The sequence below is a fragment of the Microcaecilia unicolor genome, chromosome 6 (assembly GCF_901765095.1).
Source record: "Microcaecilia unicolor chromosome 6, aMicUni1.1, whole genome shotgun sequence".
Classification (NCBI taxonomy): domain Eukaryota; kingdom Metazoa; phylum Chordata; class Amphibia; order Gymnophiona; family Siphonopidae; genus Microcaecilia; species Microcaecilia unicolor.
The window spans coordinates 195,577,692-195,603,278 of NC_044036.1; the positions used below are offsets into that span (position 1 = coordinate 195,577,692).

The 25,587-nt window shown below is 48.9% G+C and overlaps 1 protein-coding gene across 1 annotated transcript in view; it reads right to left on the bottom strand.

Moving 5' to 3' along the window:
* The window catches only part of DOCK3 (dedicator of cytokinesis 3), an 873,576-nt gene that overhangs the window by 148,713 nt on the left and 699,276 nt on the right, over window positions 1–25,587 (bottom strand). Inside the window, exon 42 of the mRNA XM_030206787.1 lies at window positions 29–115. Coding sequence (XP_030062647.1) covers window positions 29–115 — 87 coding nt within the window. The remainder of the gene's footprint in view (window positions 1–28; window positions 116–25,587) is intronic.

Consider the following 25,587-nt stretch of genomic DNA (forward strand, 5'->3'; position numbering starts at 1 on the left):
AGAACATAGAGAAGAAAATGCATATTACCAACTCTCTCCTCTGCACTTCGAACCAGCGAGAAATTCCAGGAAGGCTGTGAGTAAGGATTAGAGTTGTCCGTTCAATCCACAGACTCTGCGTGGGATAACAGAGAATCCCTTAAAAATGTGTGTATATCAGTATGAAGATTAATGGGTAAACCAGAGATGAATACACATTTAGTTACTGAATATGCAGGTGCCTCTAACGGTGAGCCCAACAAATCTTATTGACTCTCCTGTATCACACTGACATAGTAATCAGCTCCAACGCATCTCATTTTAGAGCATTATCTAGACAAGGAAAAAGAAAATAGAGGCAACTGAAATAAGCACAACTGCATCAGACAAATCAGAACACTGTCAAACTGTGGAGGAGGAGCCTAATGGTTAGTGCAGTAGCCCATGAACCAGGGGAACCAGGTTCAACTCCCACTGCAGCAACTTGTGACTCTGGGCAAGTCATTTAACCTTCCATTGCCCCAGCTACAAAATGCCTGTATATAAAATGTAAACCACTTTGATTGTAACCACAGAAAAGCAGTATATCAAATCCCATCCCCTTTCCCTTAACACAACATTTTTGCCATCCTCAATGGGAAACTGATCAACCTTGACACAGGAATACAATTAATTATTTTTATGGTGCCATGACAAGTTAAGCAAGTCTGAGTGTGTGTGTATACAAAATTCTCTGAGGACAAGCAGGCTGTTTGTTTTCACATGTGAGTCGCCATCTGCGTCGGCCCGGCAATCGGCATGCGCGTCTCCTCAGTTTTCTTTTTTTACGTGACGAGGTGCGGCAGGTAGTTTTCTGTGCTCCTTGTTGAGGCCCGGGAAAAAAAGTCTTCTTTTTTCGTGACTTTATTTGCCTTTTTCTTGTTTTGTTTAAAAAAAAAAAAAAGGTTGTATTTCCCTTAGTTTCTTCTTAGTTCCCTTTTCATCCTGTTTTTAAGTTTTCTTTGATTTTTCGAAGTGGCTGGCCTTTAGGACGCGTGGTCGGGTTTCTTCACTTTTTGTGTGCCCTTACTTTTTGGCACAATTGCGTCTTTTGATTTCGCCAAGGCTGTTTTTCCTTCCATGTCATCGAAGACACCCAGCGGCTTCAAATGCTGTACTCGGTGCAACCGGAACATCTCAGGTAAGGATATTTATTTATTTATTGCATTTGTAGTCCACATTTTCCCACCTCTTTGCAGGCTCAATGTGGCTTACAATACATCATGAAAGGTGGACATATATTAGAAATAAACATTTTGTGTTATAGAAGGATCTTGGGCAATATGATAAGGATAAAACAAGATAATAGTATAACAAGCAGAATATTATAAGACAGTTCTGAGTATATGTGAAGGAGTTGTGTATATTCACATTGGTTGGTCTTTGTGGTATGCCTTGTTAGAGATGGGTTTTCAGTAGTTTCCTGGTGTATCCAGTGCCTTGGGGGCCCGACCATAGCTCAGCTGCTTGCAGTCTGTGTTTTCGTATGAAGAAACGGACCCAAGTGGCTCGAGAAGTCCAACGAGAAAAACGTTTTGGGGCTCGGTCCGGTCCTTCGGCGGCGGCATCGGTACCGAGGTTGGCATCGACGTCAGGGGAGCAGAGGTAATGGCTGCTGAGAGACAAACTCATGCTGGGAGCAGTGAGGCTGCGAGTGGGTCTCCATCTGTCTCGAAGCGTCCTGCTATGGATGCCTCTCGGGACCGACCATCGTTGGACCAGACCCCGAGGAGATGTGAGGATTCCACGTTGTCCTCGTCGATACCGAGGAGTCTCGATGACAGGCATCGAGCAAGGGCGAAGAAGCACTGTCATCGATCTCCTTCCACACACAGTGCCAGGAGCTCCGGGGCGTCGTGGAATTTGGCACCTGGGAAGCGGGAGGTGCCGATGCACCGCTCTCCTAGCAGCCTGATGCCTGTACCTGAGCTTCAGCAGATTTTGCCACCAGCTGCTCCACCGACCCCACAGCCTTCTCCGATGGCGGCTCTCAATAAGCGCATTCAGGCCCTTCTTCCAGAGCTTCTGGAAGGACTGCTGCGCCAGTCTGCTTTGGTGTCGGGGGTGCTTGTGCCTTCCATACCGTCTGCTGCAGCGGCATCTGGCCCTTCATCTGCGGTAGGTCCCCGTCTTCGGTCGACTGCCACCCAGGTTGACTCCCCTTCGATGTTGATGGAGGAAGATTCATCGCAGTCCAGGCGGGCGTTGGCCTCTCGACATCGCCATTGAGGACGTAGATCCTCAGCGTCGAGGCACGCTCAGTCTCAGAGTGCCCTGAGAGAGGTCTTATCCGACACTGAAGAGGATCGTTCGTGGGACTCAGAGGAAGATTCCAGGTACTTTTCTTCTGATGAGTCATATGGGATTCTCTCTAAACCTTCCTCTCCACCTGAAAGGAGACTATATCTTCCGGAGAGTTTGTCCTTTACTTCCTTTGACCTGGAAATGGCTACGGCTATTCCTTTCCCTATGGAGGGTGAGGATGAGCCCGGAGCTGAGATGCTCGAGGTCCTGGACTATCCTTCTCCAACTAAGGAGGCTGTGACGGCTCCTCTACATAAGGTACTGAAGGAAGTCCTTATGCGGAACTGGTCGTTCCCTCTGTCTGGTCCCGTGATCCCAAAGAAGGCTGATTCCCTGTATCGGATCCACGGTGAACCTGGGTTGATGAGGTCTCAGTTACCCCACAACTCCATGGTGGTGGACTCCTTCCTCAAGAGAGCCAAGAACACTAGAGACTATGACTCGGCGCCCCCAGGCAGAGAATCTAGGACCTTGGATTCTTTTGGGAGGAAGAAGTATCAGGCCGCTATGCTCACCGCCTGAACCCAGTCTTACCAGCTCTTCATGAGCATCCACTTGTGGAACTCGGTGAGGCAGCTGTCTAGCTTGGTTGATGCCTTCCTTCCGGAGCAGGCCGAGCCTTTTCACCAGGTGGTCAGGCAGCAGAAGGCGTGTCGTAAATTCCTGGCCATGGGCGCTTACGACCTTTGATGTGGCTTCCAGAATTGCTGCTCAAGGTATAGTGATGCACTGACTCTCATGGCTGCGTGTCTCTAACCTGGATCATTCGGTCCAGCAGCGGATGGCGGATGTGCCTTGCCGGAGGGACAACCTCTTTGGTGAAAAAGTAGAGGATCTTGTTGACAAGATCAAGAAGCTAATGATGCTATGGATTCTCTCTCCTGCTGGGCGCCTTCTGCTACAACCTCCTCATCTAGGAGATATTTTGGAGGGAAGCAGAGTGCTCCCTATTCCTATGCTAGGCGTAGGTACACTTCGGCTTCTCTGCAACCTACCCAGGCTCAGCCCCAGCTCGCTCGTTCTCGCCAACAGTATGTGCCTAAGGCCCCTGCTGCTCCCCAGCAAAAGCAAGGGACAAGCTTTTGACTGGCTCCAGTAAGCATAGCCACAGTAAAAGTGTTTGAACTGGACGACCTGCCGGTTGGAGGGAGGTTAATGTTTTTTCATCAAAGGTGGCCTCTCATAACCTCCGACCGGTGGGTTCTTCAAATAGTCTGGTTAGTATACGCCCTCAATCTGGAATGCAAACCTCCAAATTGCCCACCGGGAGTTCATTCTTACAGCTCCCAGCACAAGCAGGTACTTGCAGAGGAACTCTCCGCCCTTCTACAGGCTCATGCGGTCGAACCCGTTCCACCAGGGAAGAAGGGCTGGGATTCTATTCCAGGTACTTCCTAGTGCAAAAGAAAACAGGAGGGATGCGTCCCATCTTAGACCTAAGGGTCCTGAACAAATTCCTAGTACGAGAAAAGTTCAGGATGGTTTCCCTGGGCACCCTTCTTCCCATGATTCAGGAGAACGATTGGCTATGCTCTCTGGACTTAAATGATGCTTACACACACATCCCGATAATTTCAGCTCACAGGAAGTAGCTTTGATTTTGGCTGGGAACACAGCACTTTCAGTACCGAGTACTGCCCTTTGGCCTGGCGTCTGCGCCCAGAGTGTTTACAAAGTGTCTAGTTGTAGTCGCAGCGTTGCTACACAGCCTGGGAGTGCATGTGTTTCCTTATCTGGACAATTGGCTGGTGAAGAGCACCTTGGAGGAAGGTGCTCTGCAGTCCATGTGAATGACTATTCAGGTGCTAGAGCTATTGGGGTTCGTAATAAATTAATCCAAGTCCCATCTCACTCCTGTCCAAGAATTGAAATTCATTGGAACACTGCTGGACACGAAGACAGCTCGGGCTTATCTTCCCGAGACAAGGACAGACAACCTCATGTCCCTGGTATCTACAGTTCAAGCACCTCAGCAGATCACAGCTCGACAGATGTTGAGACTTCTGGGCCACATGGCCTCCACAGTTCATGTCACTCCCATGGCACGACTACATATGAGATCAGCTCAATGGACACTAGCTTCCCAGTGGTATCAGGCTGCAGGGGATCTGGAGGATGTGATCCAACTCTCCACCGATTTTCAAAATTCTCTTCAGTGGTGGACAATCCGGTCTAACTTGACCATGGGACCTGGAATTATAAGTACATAACTAATGCCACACTGGGAAAAGACCAAGGGTCCATCGAGCCCAGCATCCTGTCCACGACAGCGGCCAATCCAGGCCAAGGGCACGTGGCAAGCTTCCCAAACGTACAAACATTCTATACATGTTATTCCTGGAATTGTGGATTTTTCCCAAGTCCATTTAGTAGTGGTTTATGGACTTGTCCTTTAGGAAACCGTCCAACCCCCTTTTAAACTCTGCCAAGCTAACCGCCTTCACTTGTCTTTTAGGAAACCGTCCAACCCCCTTTTAAACTCTGCCAAGCTAACCGCCTTCACTTGTCCTTTAGGAAACCATCCAACCCCCTTTTAAACTCTGCCAAGCTAACCACCTTCACCACGTTCTCCGGCAATGGATTCCAGAGTTTAATTATGTGTTGGGTGAAGAAAAAATTTCTCAGATTTGTTTTAAATTTACTACAGTGTAGTTTCATCGCATGTCCCCTTGTCCTAGTATTTTGGAAAGCGTGAACAGATGCTTCACATCCACCTGTTCCACTCCACTCATTATTTTATATCTCTGTCATGTCTCCCCTCAGCCGTCTCTTCTCCAAGATGAAAAGCCCTAGCCTCCTTAGTCTTTCTTCATAGGGAAGTCATCCCATCCCCGCTATCATTTTAGTCGCCCTTCGCTGCACCTTTTCCAATTCTACTATATCTTTCTTGAGATACGGCGACCAGAATTGAACACAATACTCAAGGTGCGGTTGCACCATGGAGCGATACAACGGCATTATAACATCCTCACACCTGTTTTCCATACCTTTCCTAATAATACCCTACATTCTATTCGCTCACATTAAACATAATCTGCCATTTAGCCGCCCAGTCTCCCAGTCTCGTAAGGTCCTTCTGTAATTTTTCACAATCCTGTCGCGATTTAACGACTTTGAATAACTTTGTGTCATCAGCAAATTTAATTACCTCGCTAGTTACTCCCATCTCTAAATCATTTATAAATATATTAAAAAGCAGCGGTCCTAGCACAGACCCCTGAGGAACCCCACTAACTACCCTTCTCCATTGTGAATATTGCCCATTTAACCCCACTCTCTGTTTCCTATCCTTCAACCAGTTTTTAATTAAACAATAGGACATTTCCTCCAATCCCATGACCCTCCAATTTCCTCTGTAGTCTTTCATGATGTACCTTGTCAAACGCCTTTTGAAAATCCAGATACACAATATCAACCGGCTCCCCTTTGTCCACGTTTGTTTACTCCTTCAAAGAACTGAAGTAAATTGGTTAGGCAAGATTTCCCCACACAAAAGCTGTGCTAACTTGGTCTCAGTAATCCATGTCCTTGGATGTGCTCTGTAATTTTGTCTTGGTAATAGCCTCTACCATTTTCCCCGGCACTGACATCAGACTCACCGGTCTGGAACGCTCTAAGGGCTTTCAGAGTTCGGGTGTCCAACCAAATCATATTTTCAAACAGACAATCAGGTTAACATGTATTACACCAACAAGCAGGGGGGCACTGGATCTCACCCTCTGTGTCAAGAAGCTGTTCAGACGTGGCTTTAGGCACGCCGTCACGGCATGTTTCTCCAAGCTACTTATCTGGCAGGTGTAAACAACAGTCTGGCCGACAGACTAAGCAGGGTAATGCAACCTCATGAGTGGTCACTGAATATGGCGTAGCCCGCAAGATCTTCCGAGAGTGAGGCACCTCCTCGGTGGATCTTTTTGCCACTCAGATCAATCACAAGGTCCTTCAGTTCTGTTCCAGGCTTCAGGCCCATGACAGACTTGTGTCAAATGCCTTTCTCTTTCATTAGGGACCAGGCCTTCTATATGCATATCCTCCCATACCTCTAGTAGGGTAGACTTTGCTGAAACTCAAGCAAGACTGCGGAATCATGATCCTGAATGCACCCTTCTGGCCGCACCAGATTTGGCTCCCTCTTCTTCTGGAGTTGTCCTCCGAAGAACCATGGAGATTGGAGTGTTTTCCAACCCTCATCACCCAGAACGAGGGGTCACTTCTACATCCCAGCCTCCAGTCTCTGGCTCTCACGGCCTGGATGTTGAGAGCTTAGAATTCTCCTCCTTGGGTCTTTCAGAGGGTGTCTCCCGGGTCTTGCTTGCTTCCAGGAAAGATTCCACAAAGAGGTGTTACTCTTTCAAATGGAGGAGGTTTGCCATCTGGTGTGACAGGAAGGCCCTAGATCCTCTTTCTTGTCCTACACAGACCCTGCTTGAATACCTTCTACACTTGTTAGAGTCTGGTCTCAAGACCAACTCCGTAAGAGTTCACCTCAGTGCAATCAGTGCTTATCATCGGCATGTAGAGGGTAAGCCTATCTCTGGACAGCTTTTAGTTGTTCGCTTTATGAGAGGTTTGCTTTTGTCAAACCTCCACCAGTGTCATGGGATCTCGTCTTCGTTCTCAACCAGCTGATGAAAGCTCCTTTTGAGCCACTGAATTCCTGCCATCTGAAGTACTTGTATCCAAAGAGAAACCAGAGAATAGTGTAGTGAAACCAATATACAAAGATAGAAGATTGACTCCACAATAAAAACAAATAACCAACAAGTTTTTAATAAATTTTGGAGAGTTCTCAGAGTATTAACTCACCCAAGCGAGACTACATGCAAGTGATTTATATCTGTAAGGGTGGTTGAGCTTCTCAATCATAGAACTACTCTGTGGTCTATGGTTTTTTTTTTACTTGCGTGTAGTTTTGCTTGGGTGAGTTAATACTCTGAGAACTCTCCAAAATTTATTAAAAACTTGTTGGTTATTTGTTTTTTATTATGGAGTCAAATCTTCTATGTATATTGGTTTCACTACACTATTCTCTGGTTTCTCTTTGGATACTTGATTTTTTACCAGGGATTTAATTTTGGGATTCATTTTTGACTAGCTGATCTGAAGCACTTGACCATGAAGGTCATTTTCTTGGTGGCTGTTACTTCAGCTCATAGGGTCAATGAGCTTCAGGCTAGTAGTGTATGCACCTTATACTAAGTTTCATCACAACAGAGTAGTCCTCCGCACGCACCCTAAGTTCCTTACTGAAGGTGGTGTCAGAGTTCCATCTGAACCAGTCAATTGTCTTGCCAACATTTTTTCCCCGACCGCACGCCCACACTGGTGAAAGCAGTTTGCACACCTTGGACTGCAAGAGAGCATTGGCCTTTTACGTGGCGTGGACAAAGCCCTTCAGACAGTCCGCCCAGTTGTTTGTGGCTTTTGATCCCAACAGGAGGGAAGTTGCCATCAGAAAACACAAAATCTCAAATTGGCTAGCAGATTGCATTTCCTTCACTTATACCCAAGCTGGGCTGACTCTGTAGGGCCATGTCATGGTTCATAATGTTAGAGCCATGGCTGCGTTGAAGAGATTTGCAAGGCTGCAACGTGGTCATCAGTCCACACATTCACATCTCACTACTGCCTTCAGCAGGATACCCGACGCGACAGTTGGTTTGGGCAGTCAGTGCTGCAGAATCTGTTTGGAGTTTAGAATCCAACTCCACCCCCCAGGCCTGTTTTTATTATGTTCCAGGCTGCACTCTCAGCTAGCTGTATATAGTTTCAGGTTAATCTATGTTATGTCCTCGCTGTTGCGAAGCCCAATTGACCAATGTTCATTGTTTTTAGTGAGCCTGGATGCTAGGGATACCCCACGTAAGAACAAGCAGCCTGCTTGTCCTCGGAGAAAGCGAAGATACTTACCTGTAGCAGGTATTCTCCGAGAACAGCAGGCTGATTGTTCTTACAAACCCTCCCACCTCCCTCTTTGGAGTTGTCATTTGTTATTTCTTATGCTTTTTGATTTAACTGAGAAGACGCGTCCACGCATGCGCGCCAGAACACTCTGGCAAATGACGATTTCCGGGCCGATGTGGATGTCGACACACATGTGAGAACAATCAGCTTGCTCTCCTTGGAGAATACTTGCTACAGGTAAGAATCTTCGCTTTTTCTACCAAGTAGATCAAACTGTAGGCTCCTTTCCCCCATTGATAAGCAGTGGTATGCCTCAGGTCTAGATTAGTAACAGTTGTTGGTGTCTCCCTCTCCCTCTGCCCTCTCCCAAAAACAAAAGGATACTGGAATTTGTGACAACTTTGGAAGAAATAGATGTCTTTATTTCTAAAATGGCTGACAATCATTTATATTCCAGCACAGAAACATCTATTTTACCATGTCCATTCCCCAAAGAGCACTATGGTACAGCCCTACGCTCTGACTTTGGGGGGAAGCTTCCTCCTCAAACATCGATGTTGCCGTTAACACCCTTTGAGGTGCCAGTGTTGAGCATTTCTGCACAGGCATAGGTGGAGCCTCAGAAATAATCTGGGGCTGATCCGCAGCTGGCGCTAGCACCCTTGATACATAAGCAATTGCAGCTGCAGCATCTGCACAAGCTCCTCCCTGAGCATGGCTCAGAACTACACATCGAAGGAAGACATCGGCAAAGGCAGGAGAGCCGGGAGAGAGGCAGCCTGAGAAGGCATTGCTGTTGAACTGGTAGTGAGGACCTGGCTGCTCGGAGACTTGCACACCAACACCTCTTCCAAGGAGGTACTGGTGAAGCTGATACTCCGGTGCTCCCAGCACCAAGCGTTGATGGAAATCAACTCTTGGGCTTCTCTCAGTGCTCAGCATTGTGGTCCGTCAGTGCCACAGAGGATGATATCAAACCCGTACGTGTCCTTGGTGTCAGGTCCGATGCTGACCGATCCCGGGGCCTGCTCTCAGTGCCCGATGTTAAGAGAAATGGAAACCTTCTCGATGACAGTGTACTCCCAGTGGACACTGAAGTCTTGGCAGCCATCAAGGCTGATGACGATGTACCAGCCTTCGAGGACCCAAAATGTTTCTCCTGTTATATCTGTCGCATCCTCTGTGTATTTGTTAACAGAGAGAGCAAGAGTTAGGCTCATGGTCAGGCCCAAGGCACTCGATGCACCAAGAATGCCGATCCATCACAGAAATCACCCGATTATATACACCTCTTGAAACCACTGGGGGTCTACTGGGACATCAAGAAAAGAATCATGGCCAAATTAAACTCCTCAATTGTGAACCAAAAAAGGGGCAGCATTCAAACTGAGGTTGGTGTTCCGGCCTAAACGGACCTAGAACTCGCAAAAAATGAAGGAAACTTGAAGAGCTGAAAAAAACTAGGTAAAATAAAGGGAAATTAGAAAAGAACTAGAAGAATAAAAAATAATAGCCTATAAAACAAAAAAAACCCACCCGCACAGGAAGGCACTGCATATGACATATACGCACTGTGGGGAGAACACAAAACGTATCCTCTCTGCTCCACAGAAAAAATAAGACTGAGGGACCCAAGCTTGCGTGGCGGGTGGGAAGGCACCAGCCCATGCACGGTGGTATGCTACTAGAAAGTTCTCAGTCTCACTGGTTTATGTTTGCACCAGACTTAGTCAGATGATGTCACCCAACTTTGAGAATATGAAGCCCTGCTTGTCCTCAGAATAAAGATTGCACAATTTTTATAACTTAGGAAGATGTGTTGTGTTATGGTGTTTTAAGAATACCTGTTTTGTATGTTGCAGATTTTATGAATATTATATTGCAACCTACCAAGGTAGAAACAGCCTACAAGTGTAGAAAATAAATAAATAGTGTGATGCATAGTCATCAACTAATGGTCTTATTGCTGTCCTATACAGGTTTCTTATTAGTTGACCACCTCCTCCTTAAAGTCCATTTGATTAAATCTCAGAATGAATTGAGGACATACAGTGGGTGCAGATCAAAGAGAGACGTTTAACAATTTTCAGTTATAGTCCATATCAGAAAACAACTATAAAATACTGTATCACTGGGATTTAATTCCCTCTCACCTGGCTCATTGCTTTCCTACTTTGACAAATAGGTGTTGAAGAGACTGTGGAGGCTGCCCATAAGTATGAGCTTATTTGAAGGCTACACAGTTTAAGATAAGAAGACTGATTGCTAAGGATATAACCTTGGGATCCAGGGAATTTTGTTTAATTTGAATATTCCTGATCTGTCTTCCCAAGCTCAATTTGGCATATTTTTAGAAGACAGTAGGTCCCCATTTGCCATGAAATGCTTGTTAATTCATTTCTGGGAAATTTATGGCTGACATAAAAAAAAGCTGATCAGAACGTAAGTACATAAGCACTTCCACGCTGGGAAAAGACCAACGGTCCATCAAGCCCAGCTGTCTCCGACAGCGGTCAATCCAGGCCCCAAGAACCTGGCAAACCCCCCAAAATTTAATAATGATCAATGGATTTTTCCTTCATGAATCTACCAGACCCCCTTTAAACTCAGCAAGGCTAGTTGCCGTCACTACCTTCTCCGGCAATGAGTTCCAGAGTCTAACTATGTGCTGAGTAAAGAAAAACTTTATCCGATTTGTTTTAAACCTACCACATTCTAGTGTCATCTTGTGTCCCCTGGTTCTATTAGTGTTAGAAAGTGTAAACAAATGCTTCACATCTGTCCACTCTACCCCACTCATTATTTTGTAGACCTCTATCATATCACCCCTCAGCCGCCTTTTCTCCAGGCTAAAGAGTCCTAGCCGTCTTAACCTCTTCTCATAGGGTAGTTGTCCCATCCCTTTTATCATTTTTGTCGCCCTTCTCTGCACCTTCTCCAATTCCTTTATATCTTTTTTGAGATGAGGCGACCAGAACTGAACACAATACTCCATGTGTGGTCGCACCATGGAGCGATATAACGGCATTATAACATCCTCATGCTTTGTTTTCCATCCCTTTTTTAATAATACTCAACATTCTGTTCGCCTTCTTAGCCAGCACACTGAGCTGAAGATTTCAACGTCCTATCCACGATGACGCCCAGATCCCTTTCTTGGTCCGTAACTCCTAAAGCGGAACCTTGCATGACATAGCTGTAATTCGGGTTCCTCCTTCCCCCATGCATCACTTTGCACTTGTCAACATTGAACTTCATCTGCCATTTGGACGCCCAATCCCCCAGTCTCATGAGGTCTTCTTGTAATCTTTCACACTCCTCCTGCGACGAGATGACCCTGGATAACTTAGAGTCATCTGCGAATTTAATTACCTCACTAGTTACTCCCATCTCAAGGTCATTTATAAATATGTTAAACAGCAGCGGTCCCAGCACAGACCCCTGAGGGACCCCACTAACTACCCTTCTCCATCGAGAAAAATTACCATTCAACCCTACTCTCTGCTTCCTATCTTTTAACCAGCTCTTAATCCATAATAATACACTACCTTCGATCCCATGACTCTCCAGTTTCCTCTGGAGTCTTTCATGAGGTACTTTGTCAAACGCCTTCTGAAAATCTAGATATACAATATCCACTGGCTCCCCTTTGTCCATGTTTGTTCACCCCCTCGAAAAAATGCAGTAGATTTGTGAGGCAAGACTTCCCTTCACTAAATCCGTGCTGACTTTGTCTCAGTAGCCCATGCTTTTGTATGCGCTCTGTAATTTTATTCTTAATAATAGCCTCCACCATTTTTCCCGGCACCGACGTCAGACTCACCAGTCTATAATTTCCCGGATCTCCTCTGGAACCCTTTTTAAAAATCAGCGTTACATTGGCCACCCTCCAATCTTCCGGTACCACACCTGTTTTTAGGAATAAATGGCATATTACTACAAGTAGCTCCACAAATTCAGTTTTCAGCTCTATTAATACTCTGGGATGAATACCATCCGGTCCTGGTGATTTACTACTTTTCAGTTTGCAGAACTGCCCCATTACATCCTCCAAGTTTACAGAGAAATCATTTAGTCTTTCTGACTCGTCTGCTGCAAATACCTTTTCCGGCACCGGTATCCCTCCCAAATCCTCCTCGGTGAAGACCGAAGCAAAGAATTAATTTAATTTCTCCGCTACGGCTTTGTCTTCCCTGATCGCCCCTTTAACACCACAGTCATCCAGTGGTCCTACCGACTCTTTAGCTGGCTTCCTGCTTTTAATATAGCTAAAAAAGTTTTGCTATATGTTTTTGCTTCTAATACTAACTTTTTTTCAAAGTCCTTCTTAGCCCTCCTTATCTCCTTTTTGCATTTGACTTGACATTACTTATGTTTTATCTTATTGTCTTCAGTCGGTTCCCTTCTCCATTTTCTGAAGGATTGTTTTTTGGTTCTAATAGTTTCCTTTACCTTACTGTTTAGCCACGCCGGCAGATGTTTTGTCTTTTTGCCTCTTTTTCTAATACGCGGAATATATTTGTCCTGTACTTCTAGGATGGTGTTTTTGAACAGCATCCACGCCTGATTCAAGTTTTTTACCTTTCAGCTGCTCCCTTCAGTCTTTTTTTCACCATTCTTTTCATTTTATTGTAGTCTCCTTTTCTAAAGTTAAATGCTAGTGTAGAAGTTTGAAAAGATATGGGACCCCTTCCTTTGGGTCTTTGAAGTCTATGATTTATTATGTGTTCATGCGTGTGTGTGTTTGGGGGGGATCTGATGTAGGATTATTGTCAACTGAAGAATGTACCATGGAAATGGCCTTTGGCGTTTATTATGTAGCATGTTCCAAGTTTTATTTATTTATTTTTAAATTGCTGCTATGGCAGCAGATTTAAATGTTAAGAGTGATATATTTATGCTGAAGATAATGTTTGAAAGGTTAATGATCATTGTAAATGCAAAGTGACCAAGCTCTAGGTTACTGTTTGATTTAGTTTAGTTTAATACAATACTTGATATACTGCCCTTAAAACAAAATATCAGAGCGGTTTACAATGCATAATTAAAAACAGGGAAAACAACCAACAATTTTGGGTACAATCAGGATTGTAGGAGCAAGACCCCTACAAAGGTGACCACCACCAGAGCTGGTAACAACCTCAACATCAATTGCTTTAAATCAAGCATTAATACAGCGTGACTTGTGCCCTGATTTCTACCAATGACCAAGGTCCTCCATTAACAGTATAGGACTGCCTATGAACTGTTTACCTAAGGCAAACACCTGACAAACATTCCTGCATAATCAAGCACCCCAGGTTGGGTAACCCAGCCACTTTGGCACCTGAACATAAAGTGAAGGCCACAGAAGCCTACATCATTGGATTGGTCAGAGCCAAGATCCAAGAATTGCAGTTCTACTGACACAACGTGACTGCAATTTCCCAGGTCAGAAGGTCCAGAAAATGGCAAAGAATTGGCTTGTCATTTCCCCGCTCTTTCATTTTTAGATTGAATGCTGCCCAGATAGTTGTTCTGTTGGGCAGGATAGAAAATGTTCAACAAAATTGAAACTTGCCTTAAAGGACAAGTGACAGCTAGAAATGGTATATAAGATGCACCTCTGCAGTCCAAACTGAGTCTGGTAACCTCAACAGCTCCGGGCTAACATTCTCTCATGTTTCCTAGCTCATAACCACCCACCCAGGGCCGCAGAGAGGAGGGGCAAAATTCCCCAGGGTCCTGCATCCAAGGAGGGCCCGCCCGGTGCTAGCATTACTCTCCTGTTCCTGTGCACAGTAGCGTTGCAGAGCAGAGTACTTCTTTCTTGCCAAATCCAAACAGCTTCTTTGGACGCAGCAGAAAGAAAGGAACAGGAGAGCCAAGTTAGTGCCTGGCCCTGGGAAATTTTGCCGCACACAGTGACAGGAGCAGGACAAGCAGGGTGGACCTGGAGTGGAGGCGCTAACCCTGGGCCTGCCTTTGTCTCTCGGTGGCCCTGCACCCACCTCCCCTGCTCCTGCACTGCTAGAACTCTTCTGCACCAATAAACCCTTCAGAGCTCTTGCCTGCCTCCTGCTACGTCTCTCCAGGAGAAGATTTCATCATCAGCTCTAAACTGCTACTGGGTAATAAGCAGATGGCCCCCTAAAATCCGCCCCTTTCTTTCCGAGCACTCTACCAAAACCCTCATCCACACCCTTGTCACCTCTCGTTTAGACTACTGCAATCTGCTTCTTGCTGGCCTCCCACTTAGTCACCTCTCCCCTCTCCAGTCGGTTCAAAACTCTGCTGCCAGTCTCGTCTTCCGCCAGGGTCGCTTTACTCATACTACCCCTCTCCTCAAGACCCTTCACTGGCTCCCTATCCGTTTTCGCATCCTGTTCAAACTTCTTCTACTAACCTATAAATGCACTCACTCTGCTGCTCCCCAGTATCTCTCCACACTCGTCCTTCCCTACACCCCTTCCCGTGCACTCCGCTCCATGGATAAATCCTTCTTATCTGTTCCCTTCTCCACTACTGCCAACTCCAGACTTCGCGCCTTCTGTCTCGCTGAGCCCCTACGTCTTGCCCCATCCTTGGCCACCTTTAAATCTAGACTGAAAGCCCACCTCTTTAACATTGCTTTTGACTCGTAACCACTTGTAACCACTCGCCTCCACCTACCTTCCTCTCTTCCTTCCCGTTCACATTAATTGATTTGATTTGCTTACTTTATTTATTTTTTTGTCTATTAGATTGTAAGCTCTTTGAGCAGGGACTGTCTTTCTTCTATGTTTGTACAGCGCTGCGTACGCCTTGTAGCGCTATAGAAATGCTAAATAGTAGTAGTAGTAGTAGTAAATTCTGGGCCTAGAGCCTAAGCATGTGTTTGCTTTAAACTCTTCTTAATAAGGACAAGTCATTTTTCTGTGAAGGTCCTAGCATTTGTGCATAACGATCCTATGATTGTTGCCTCCTTTATTCTAATAATTTATGTGCTGCTGTATTAAATCTATTTCTGTTTTTCTTAGGATTACCATATTTGCTGTGATAAAAAAAGAGGACACCTGTCACAACCCACCATGCCCCTGCAACACAGTGTCACCTTGACCCACCCACATGAAAGTCAGATTCCTCTCCCTTCCCCCCATGTATGTCCCCTTGTAGGAGTGGATCACTGAACACTGGATACTACAGGACCAACAGAACAACCTCAAGCTCTGTGCATACTGATGGACTTTACTTTGTGCATACTACCTCTGCTTCTGCCTTTTTGGGCATATTCCATACTTGAATGTATTGGACATTTAAGTTCTCTTGTACTGTGCCTTAACCACAACTTGTCAGTTTGCGCTGCCTTACCGCCTATTAGTGTAAGACAGAATGCAGGTGCATTAGATAAACAGCTTGTAACAGTAGTTAGCAAGGCTTGCACACAAAGCCTGCACGTAGGCGTCACATGAATAGATGGCCTTGGAGGGTGTTGCCACCCCTCACCCTGCATCCCTGAGCCTAACGAACCTTATCTCCTCTGCTAGAAAGGAGCATTGTGTGTGTAGAACAAGATGCTAAGTTTCGTTTCCCTTGCCAGTATCATTTCAGTATTATGACGTGTGTATGTACTGTGAACTACAAATGTGTACTGTAAGAACTATAAAAGTTTACTGCGCATGTCCACTGTGATGTATAAGGGGCCTAATGCGCAGGCCCAGCAGGGAAGTATAAATGTAAGTGTCAGATGATTTGTGACACACAGTATCCTGAGAAAACTCAGTGCTGTTCATTGCTAGCAATAAAGCTGCATTGCTTTGGAACCAATTTGCCTTTTGTCTCCTGATTCACTTAGCCTGTTTCATTGGCGAGCCAGCCAGGAGTGACTACAAAAGGGAAATCGGATTATATTCTTTCCCCTCCCCCACTGCAGTCGGGTCAGGTCATCGACCCCCTCCCGAGAAGGTGGTGAGTGGCCACCGCTGATTTCTGCGTCCATCTCCCGGTGGAGGGCCGATCGATTCCGGCTGACTGAAAGGGGGGCTGCGTGGTTCCGGCAAGGCACCTTTCCGACTCCGGAGAGAAGCGCACCGACGGCGCGGCCTGCAATGACGACGACGGACAGGCGAGTATACTCAACGTAGTGACCGGCCCAGTAAGGACCGAAGAAGAGGCATGATCACCCTCTTTTAGCCAGTGACTAATACGGACTAGGTCCCGAAACTCACTAGGCTTTTGCGAAGGAACCGAACGGGAGGGTTTCTTGTGGCATATGGAAGTTGTGTGAGTGGGCTTGCATTTCCGGATCGGGCGACCGCATTCCGGTCAGGCCGAGTGTTGATCCTTCTGTGTCCGGTGGAACGAGACCTCTTACTCCTCCACCATCCTTTTCCCCCTTTGTCTGTCTCCTATCCTTTGGCACTCAGGTTAGGATGGGCGGGGGTGGATCCACACTTTTAGACTTAATGACAGAACACTTTAGCGAAGTGTTCGACCAAGATAAATGTAGTAGGGCCGGGATGATACAGCGATGTCAATTTATGTGGCCTGGACTAGGGATTGCTGAATGGCCTCCAGAAGGGTCATTTGAGTATGAGAAGGTGGCGGCAGTTATGGATATTGTTATAGTTGAGGGAAACCCAGGCTGTCCCGAGGACATACCGTATATAGAAGCGTGGTTGAATGTAGTCCGGAACCCGCCGGACTGGGCCCAACATAAGGTAGAAAAGGCCGCCCTCATGGTGGTAAACCAGAGAAAGGGGCGGAAAACTAAACTTAAAGCCCTGAAAGCCCTGCAGACCCATGCCTTCGCTCTCCAAACCCCGGCAACCGTTGCCGTTCCGAAGGCCGCAGGGACCGCCCCCATAAGGCCAACCGCCCCTAGCATCGAAGCCACAGAGACCACACCCCGTACTACTACTGCTAAGACTGAGGCCACGCCCTGTGCTACCAATACACTTCCCAGAACGAGACCCCTGAAGGAAACCCGAGGGAAAGTTCAGGATTTGCCCGAAAAGGTGCCTCCGAAGGCCCCGATACTTGCTATGACGGAGGCTTACGAAGATGATATTGCGCCCCCTCCCTACGCCCCCATATACCCCGACCTCGCGGGTGTGGCGGAGGGCCAGAATAACGCCGAGGCCTCCGAGTCAGAGTCGGACGCTGAAGACACTTCCCGACCAGGCTCGCCCGAGTCAACAGGCCCCGCAACCTCAAGGAAGAGCCAAAGGGTCATGAAGAAAATTACTCGGTTTCCCCAATCGAGTCCGCGAAACACCCTCCCCTCCAGCCGCAGGGCGGGAATTACTGACCTATACCCGGTCCGACAATCTACCACCTATACCCCTAACCCGGCAGCAGAGGGGGGCCAGCCCATCGAGTCGACCGTCTACAGCCACGTTCCCTTCTCCAGTGCCGACTTGTATAACTGGAAATTACATGGGCCTTCGTACGACCAGAAACCTGAACAGCTGATAGAATTGGTGGAAGGCATCATATACAGTTATAATCCGACATGGGGTGACCTTAGGCAATTGAGCGCCCACATTCTGACCACTGAAGAACGCCGCCTCTTACAACAGAATATGGAACAAGCCGTCCGGGACGCCAACCCGGGCCATGCCAACTTACAGAACCTCTTAGACGCGGAAGTACCCACTGCGGGCCCTGCGTGGGACTATCGAACCGCTGAGGGTCAAACTGTCATCCGCCGGTATCAGCAGGCGTACCTGGCGGCCCTTAAAAAGGGAAAACAGAAGATTACCAATATGGGAAAAATCCACAATGTAGTCCAACAGAAGGACGAAAGCCCAGGGGATTTCCTTGAACGACTTATGGAAGCATTTAGAAGACATAGTCCAATAAATCCCGAAGATCCCAGGAACGTCCGTACAGTGGTCATGAGTTTTGTCAGTCAGTCAGCACCGGATATACGAAGAAAACTCCAGAGAACTGAAGGGTTTGAAGGGATGAGTATCAGCCAACTGAAAGCTATAGCTGATCGCGTATTCGGATACCGCGACCAAGAAGCCCGGAAGGAGTCGACCAGACGGATGCGCGAGAAGGCGGATGTGCTGGCCATGGTACTGGAAGAACGCCTGGGGTCCAGACCGCATGGCAGAGGCAAGGGCCGGAGGGGAAAAGGAACACGGTCCCCCATAGGACGCAACCAGTGCGCTAACTGCCGAGAAGAAGGGCACTGGTGGGCGGACTGCCCGGAGAAGCCAAGAGACCAGAAGAGAGAGGAGGAGGAGGACGACCGCCCAAGAGGCCCCAGACAGGGACAACGAGGACGGGGCCGCGGCCGGGGACGTGTCGAGCAACAGGAATGGCAGATGGCCCTTGACGCCACCCGGGACCATACTGCATGAAGGGACCGGGAGGGCAGAGTCCCCACTGACCCTCTGGTGGAGATCCGGGTGGGGACGCAATTGATGAAGGCTCTACTAGACACTGGGGCCCAGCGATCTGTTATCACCACTGCTATAGCCCCGGCCACGAAAGAAACCATACCGATTGTGGGTGCCTCCGGGAAGTCACTCACTGCTCCCCTCCTCAAGGAACGCCAAGTCCAGATCGGAGGGACGATGGTGTCTCACCAGTTCATACATGTCCCCGAATGCCCAGTCCCCCTGATTGGCCGAGACCTACTGTGCAAACTCCAAGCCACCTTGAAGTTTATGACCACGGGTGAAGTAGAAGCTCATTTTGAAGACCGACCGGTGACGCTCATCTGCCCTGTGCGGGAAGAATGGAGACTACACGCCCCCCTAATTGCAGGCCCTGATGACTGCCGTTACTGCCAGGACACCCCTTTCGCACGGCAGAGGAGAGCCCTAATGGCTGGGGTGCCCAACGTATGGGCAGAGGTGAACCCCGGTGGACTGGCCGTTAACGCGATCCCCATCTGGATTGAACTCAAACCAAATGCTCAAGTCGTCAACCAAGAGCAATACCACATCCCTTATGCAGCCCGGCATAGTATGCAAACTCATCTACAGAAACTCCTTCAACAAGGGGTTCTCAAACCCATCAGATCTGCGTGGAACACCCCACTGCTGCCCGTTAAGAAGCCAGGAACATCAGAGTACAGACCCGTCCAGGACCTGAGGAAAGTCAACAACCAGGTAGCCGACATAGTTGCCCTCGTACCGAACCCCTACTCCATCCTAGCCCAAGTGCCAGCCCAGACCAAGTGGTATAGCGTCATTGATCTGAAGGACGCCTTCTTCTCCATCCCTCTTGCTGTCGACAGCCAGAAGTTGTTTGCCTTCACGTGGGAAGACTTACAGACTGGAAGTAAGCAGCAATTTACATGGACCCGGCTTCCCCAGGGATTCAAGAACTCGCCTACCCTCTTTGGTGATCAACTTGCCCAGGACTTGAAGATGTATCAGGACGAGTATGGGCCGGTCGTTCAATACGTGGACGACCTGTTGGTGGCCCGTGAAACGTACACGGACTGTGCAGAAGCTACCCTTTACCTCTTGAAAACCCTGGAAGCCCAGGGGTACCGAGCCAGCCGGAAGAAGGCCCAGATATGTGAGATCGAAGTCGAGTACCTGGGTTTTCGCCTCCGAGAAGGAACCCGAAGGCTCGGTACCCCCCGAACCCAAGCCATTCGCAACCAACCCACTCCTGCAAATAAGAAGGAATTGCGGGCATTACTAGGAGCAGCTGGGTATTGACGGATCTGGATCATTAACTTCGCGGTCCTGACCCAAGACTTGTACGCCAAACTGAAAGGACCTGAACTCGAGGGCCAAAATCTCCAGTGGGAGAAGCACGAACTGAAAGCCCTTCAGGACCTCAAGGAGGCCCTTGTGGCCCCACCAGCGCTCGGACTGCCAGATGTGACCAAGCCGTTCCACTTGTTCATCGACAAAAAGAAGGGATTGGCACTTGGAGTCCTTACCCAACTGGTCGGCACCTGGCAACGCCCTGTAGCATATCTCTCTAAGGGCATGGACAACGTGGCACGAGGATGGCCGGGGTGTCTCCGAAGCATTGCGGCGGCCTGTCTGCTGATACACGAGGCCAATGAACTCACGTTTGGCCAAACACTCTTTGTGACTACACCTCACACCATCCGCGGCCTACTCGAGAGCCACGGACCCAGATGGATGACCAACTCCCGATTGGTTAAATACCAAGCCCTCCTGTGCGAAAATCCGGAGGTGCGGATCCTGGACACAACCAACCTTAATCCCGCTACCCTCCTTCCGGCCCCTGAACCACCACTCCATGACTGTGAGGAGGTAATGGCCACTGTGCATTCTAGCAGACCTGACCTCAAGGACCAACCCTGGCAAGGGGGCATCACCCTGTTCACCGATGGAAGCAGCCAGGTGATAGAGGGAATTCGAAGAGCTGGCTATGCTGTCGTGTCTGAGGACCATGTGATCGAGGCTATGGCTCTGCCGCCCGGAACGTCAGCCCAGAAAGCGGAGCTGATCGCCCTCACCAGAGCCCTCCTGTGGGCTGAAGGAAAAGTTGTTAACATCTACACCGACTCCAAATACGCTTTCCTCACCCTCCAGGTGCACGGGGCCTTGTACAAGGAGAGGGGATTTCTGACAGCTGAGGGGAAGGGACTTGCAAATGCCACTGAGATCTGCCAATTACTCGAGTCAGTATGGAAACCGAAGAAAGTAGCTGTGATGCACTGCAGGGCCCACACAGGCCGGACGGACCCTATCGCCCGGGGAAATCAGCGGGCAGACGACGCTGCAAAAAGGGCGAGTCGACTCCCTTACCTTTCTCATTCCTCTGACCCTGTACTCGTCGTTCACCTCCCCACAGAGACCCCCATCTATGCCCCACAAGAGACTGAGTGGGCCCGGCAATAGGGCCTGGAGTCACGCAATGGCTGGTGGGTACTACAGGATGGGCGCATATGGATACCCGAAGCCTTGGCCTGGACAGTGGCCAGGGAGGCCCACAACCGCACCCATCTGGGCAAGGACGCTCTGGGGCGCCTACTCGAGAAGACCTACTACATCAATAAATTGTCCCTCTGGACCAAAAATGCCTCCAGCCAATGCGCAACTTGTGCTTGGATTAACCCAAGGACGGGGCCCGGTCCTACGCCAGGACATGTTCTCCGAGGCACTAGCCCGTTCCACGTCTGCCAGATTGACTTTACGCATATGCCCCCAGCCCGGGGCTACAAAGCCATCCTTGTCGCCGTGTGTACCTACACCGGATGGATTGAGGCCCAGCCCACCAGAACGGAAATGGCGAAAGAAGTCACTTCCTTATTGATCCATCACCTCCTGCCGAGATACGTCCTTCCCAGACAGATAAACTCCGACAACGGTCCTGCATTCGCCAGCGAAGTAACACAACAACTCAGTACAAGGCTGGGCCTCGATTGGAAGTTACATTGTGCATGGAGACCCCAGAGCAGTGGAATAGTGGAGAGAGCTAACCGATCCCTGAAGAACCAGCTGGCTAAGCTATGCCAAGAAGCCAAAGCTAAATGGCCCGACCTGCTCCCACTGGCCTTACTGCATCTCAGGTGCACCCCCAAGGCTACAGGCCTTACACCTTACGAGATGATGTACGCCCGGCCGCCACCCCTACCCTCCTTTCCCGACTCCTTGCAGATACAGGGCGAGAGCTCCCTAGTAAAACAGATGAAGGCCCTACGCGAGGTAGTGCAGGACATCCAACAGTACACTGAGAGTGTAGGTCCTCTAGTCCTTACTAGTCCTACACATCAGTTTAGGGTGGGGGATGAAGTCTGGGTAAAGGAGTGGGATGAATCTGACTGTTTAAAGCCCAAGTGGAAAGGGCCCTCCCTTGTTCTCCTAACTACCCCAACCGCTGTTAAAATTGCAGGAAGTCCCGTGTGGATACATTGGACCAGGCTGAAACCCGCTGCACCTACCGGCGGCACACCTAGAGTTTGGACTGCCCGTCAACATCCTGACGCTCCACTGCGGCTGACCCTGACGAGGAAGTGAACCAGGTCCATGCCTACCCAGCAACAGAAGCTCAGCTATTGGACCCACTGCGTCTTTGGCTCCCTGTTTATTGGAGCCGTCATTCTAAGTCTCATAATCTTCCTACTGCAGAGATTGGGATACCTCCCCCCATACATATGATGCTGAACCTACTCTTCATAATCCTCCTTTGCCCATCCTCGAACCAGCCTATCACCCTGAGTCAGAACTGTACTGAGTGTTTGCGCTCAGTACGTCACCGCATAGAGGGGGGATATCATCTGGTCACCACCCTCATTCATCAGTCACAGCCTCCGGAAGGTGATTGCCGGCCCCTTCCGGTTTGTGCCATTACGACCCCGACTGGACTCCAACAGTTTCACAGGTGCCTCCAGAACAATCTCACTATCTGCCACAGCCCAGTCAAGCCAAGATACTACAATGTCACCCTCAGTGTGGGGCTCCCCCAGTACGTCGGGTCTATGGGAGTCCAGGGAGACGGCATCCTGTATTACGTAAATTCCACCCGCATTATTGCAGGTGGTACTCAAACTGTGGCCACCCTTACCTTTGACGTTTGTGTTGCCATAGACAGACACCCCTGGTCCCACAAGTGCGGAAGTCTAGCTTGGCGCAAGGCCTAAGCAAATGATCACAAGTATGTTTGCCCCCTTACTTTAGACGGAAGATATGGCTCTCCTTGGTCTTGGCTACCTTGTGCAGCAGACACCCGGACCTCGGGATGGGAACGAGTGTGTGCCTACACAGGAGGCGGATACCCCGGATGTCCCGGTCTAGGTGAATTTCGCAGGGGCTCTGACAACACCGTGCTCCTTGAATGGCCACTGAGGGGACCCGGGACCCCCTGGAGACAAACTTGGGGTTTTGGCATCGACGGGGCCGGAACGGGCCCTATAACCTTCATCACCATCAGCCAGAGCCTTGAGGAGAAGGCACCCACACACTATCAGACCACGGTTGTCGGGTACCAGGACGTATTCGAAGAAATTGCTCACGCTGAGGAGGCAGCGACTAAGTTCCCCATTTCTCCCGAAGCTCGGAACATGTTCCTCAACCTGGCCGAAAACATTGCCCTCTCCCTAGGAATTGCCAACTGTTTCGTCTGTGGAGGCACCGACATGGGTGAGCAATGGCCCTGGGAAGCGAAGGAGATTCACCAGCACATGTGGGACGCCCTCAATGCCACCAACATTACCTTTCCCCGGCGTCCGAGGCCCTATGAATGGGCCCTGAGGACCAACATCATAGGTACCCTCTGCGCTAGCCGGGCTCCCTCGAAGCGCTATTCTGTCCCAGTGGGAGATTCCGCTTGCACGGGGGTCCTTCAGTTTAATGGAAGCTGAACCACCTGGTGGCAAACGGACAACCTGCCCGCCCCGGTGCCCATTTGGACCGAACCCACACTGAATACAACCTGGACATATGGGGGAAACGCCTCCCTTAAATGGATAGCCCCGGAGGGCTACTACTACATTTGCGGTCGCAGGGCCTATGAGCAGCTCCCAGCCCGCTGGTACGGTACCTGTCTCTTGGGCACCGTGCGTCCTAGTTTCTTCCTCCTGCCCCTGCGCGTAGGCGAGACGTTAGGTATACCTCTCTATATGGAACAGGGGCCTGGAAACATGGGCAGGCGTAAACGGTCCCCTCGAGACACCAAGCCCAAGGTCCAGATAGGAGACTGGAAGGACAACGAGTGGCCACCAGAACGTATCATTCATTATTATGGACCGGCCACGTGGGCTGAAGATGGCACATATGGGTATCGTACTCCTATCTACATGCTGAATCGCATTATCCGTCTGCAGGCAGTGCTCGAAATACTCACTAACGACTCGGCCTTTGCCCTTAACATCCTGGAATGCCAAAACACCAAATTGATTACCACAGTTTACCAGAATCACCTGGCTCTTGACTACCTCTTAGCCCAGGAGGGTGGGGTGTGCGGCAAATTTAATCTCAGCAACTGCTGCCTACAAATTGATGACCAGAGTCACGTCATCAGGGAGATCACTGACCGGATGGTGAAATTGGCTCACGTCCCTGTCCAAACCTAGAACAGCGCCTGGGATTGGACATCCTCTTTAACCAACTGGCTACCGACCTTTGGGAGCCTCAAGAGTATCCTCGTCATGGGTGGCCTGTTTTTGTTGTCCTGCTTATTAATACCCTTGTCTCTCCCCTTTGTTTCAGGTGTCTCCGCTCCACCATGGAAAGCATCGCTGACCGCCGAGCAGCCGCCCAACTTATGGCCCTCCAGATGTATTTCCCCATCCCCCAATCCGATGTGGATGAAGCAGAATTCTGTTCTCCCGAGGCAATTAACGGGCCAACGCCCTTGTGACAGCACAAGACCGGCTACAAAGGGGGGGGGGGATTCCACTAGGGACCCTCCGTCTCAACCCCGGTGAAGCAACCAGCGGCTGCGCAAGAGCCTAGGGCTCCCTTTTTGCCTCCCTGCTAATGCTTCTTGTCTCTCTCTTCCCTTTCAGGCTTATGGAGATGATACTCTCCACCAGAATGGATGTTCAAGTATCAAAAGGGGGGAATTGTAGGAGTGGATCACTGAACACTGGATACTACAGGACCAACAGAACAACCTCAAGCTCTGTGCATACTGATGGACTTTACTTTGTGCATACTACCTCTGCTTCTGCCTTTTTGGGCATATTCCATACTTGAATGTATTGGACATTTAAGTTCTCTTGTACTGTGCCTTAACCACAACTTGTCAGTTTGCGCTGCCTTGCCGCCTATTAGTGTAAGACAGAATGCAGGTGCATTAGATAAACAGCTTGTAACAGTAGTTAGCAAGGCTTGCACACAAAGCCTGCACGTAGGCGTCACATGAATAGATGGCCTTGGAGGGTGTTGCCACCCCTCACCCTGCATCCCTGAGCCTAACAAACCTTATCTCCTCTGCTAGAAAGGAGCATTGTGTGTGTAGAACAAGATGCTAAGTTTCGTTTCCCTTGCCAGTATCATTTCAGTATTATGACGTGTGTATGTACTGTGAACTACAAATGTGTACTGTAAGAACTACAAATGTTTACTGCGCATGTCCACTGTGATGTATAAGGGGCCTAATGCGCAGGCCCAGCAGGGAAGTATAAATGTAAGTGTCAGATGATTTGTGACACACAGTATCCTGAGAAAACTCAGTGCTGTTCATTGCTAGCAATAAAGCTGCATTGCTTTGGAACCAATTTGCCTTTTGTCTCCTGATTCACTTAGCCTGTTTCACCCTGCCCAGTCTTTATTCCAGCTTCCCTCCACTCACCTTTTTTATAGCTCACTCCATCCACATACACTCCCCTCCCATCCTGTTCCTTATCATGCCTGATGGTCTAGTGACCTCTTCGGGGTGGGACCAGGCTGCTGGCATTGGCATTTAAAAAGGAGATACAGCAGCTTTTAAACTAGAGACTGGGGGAAGGCC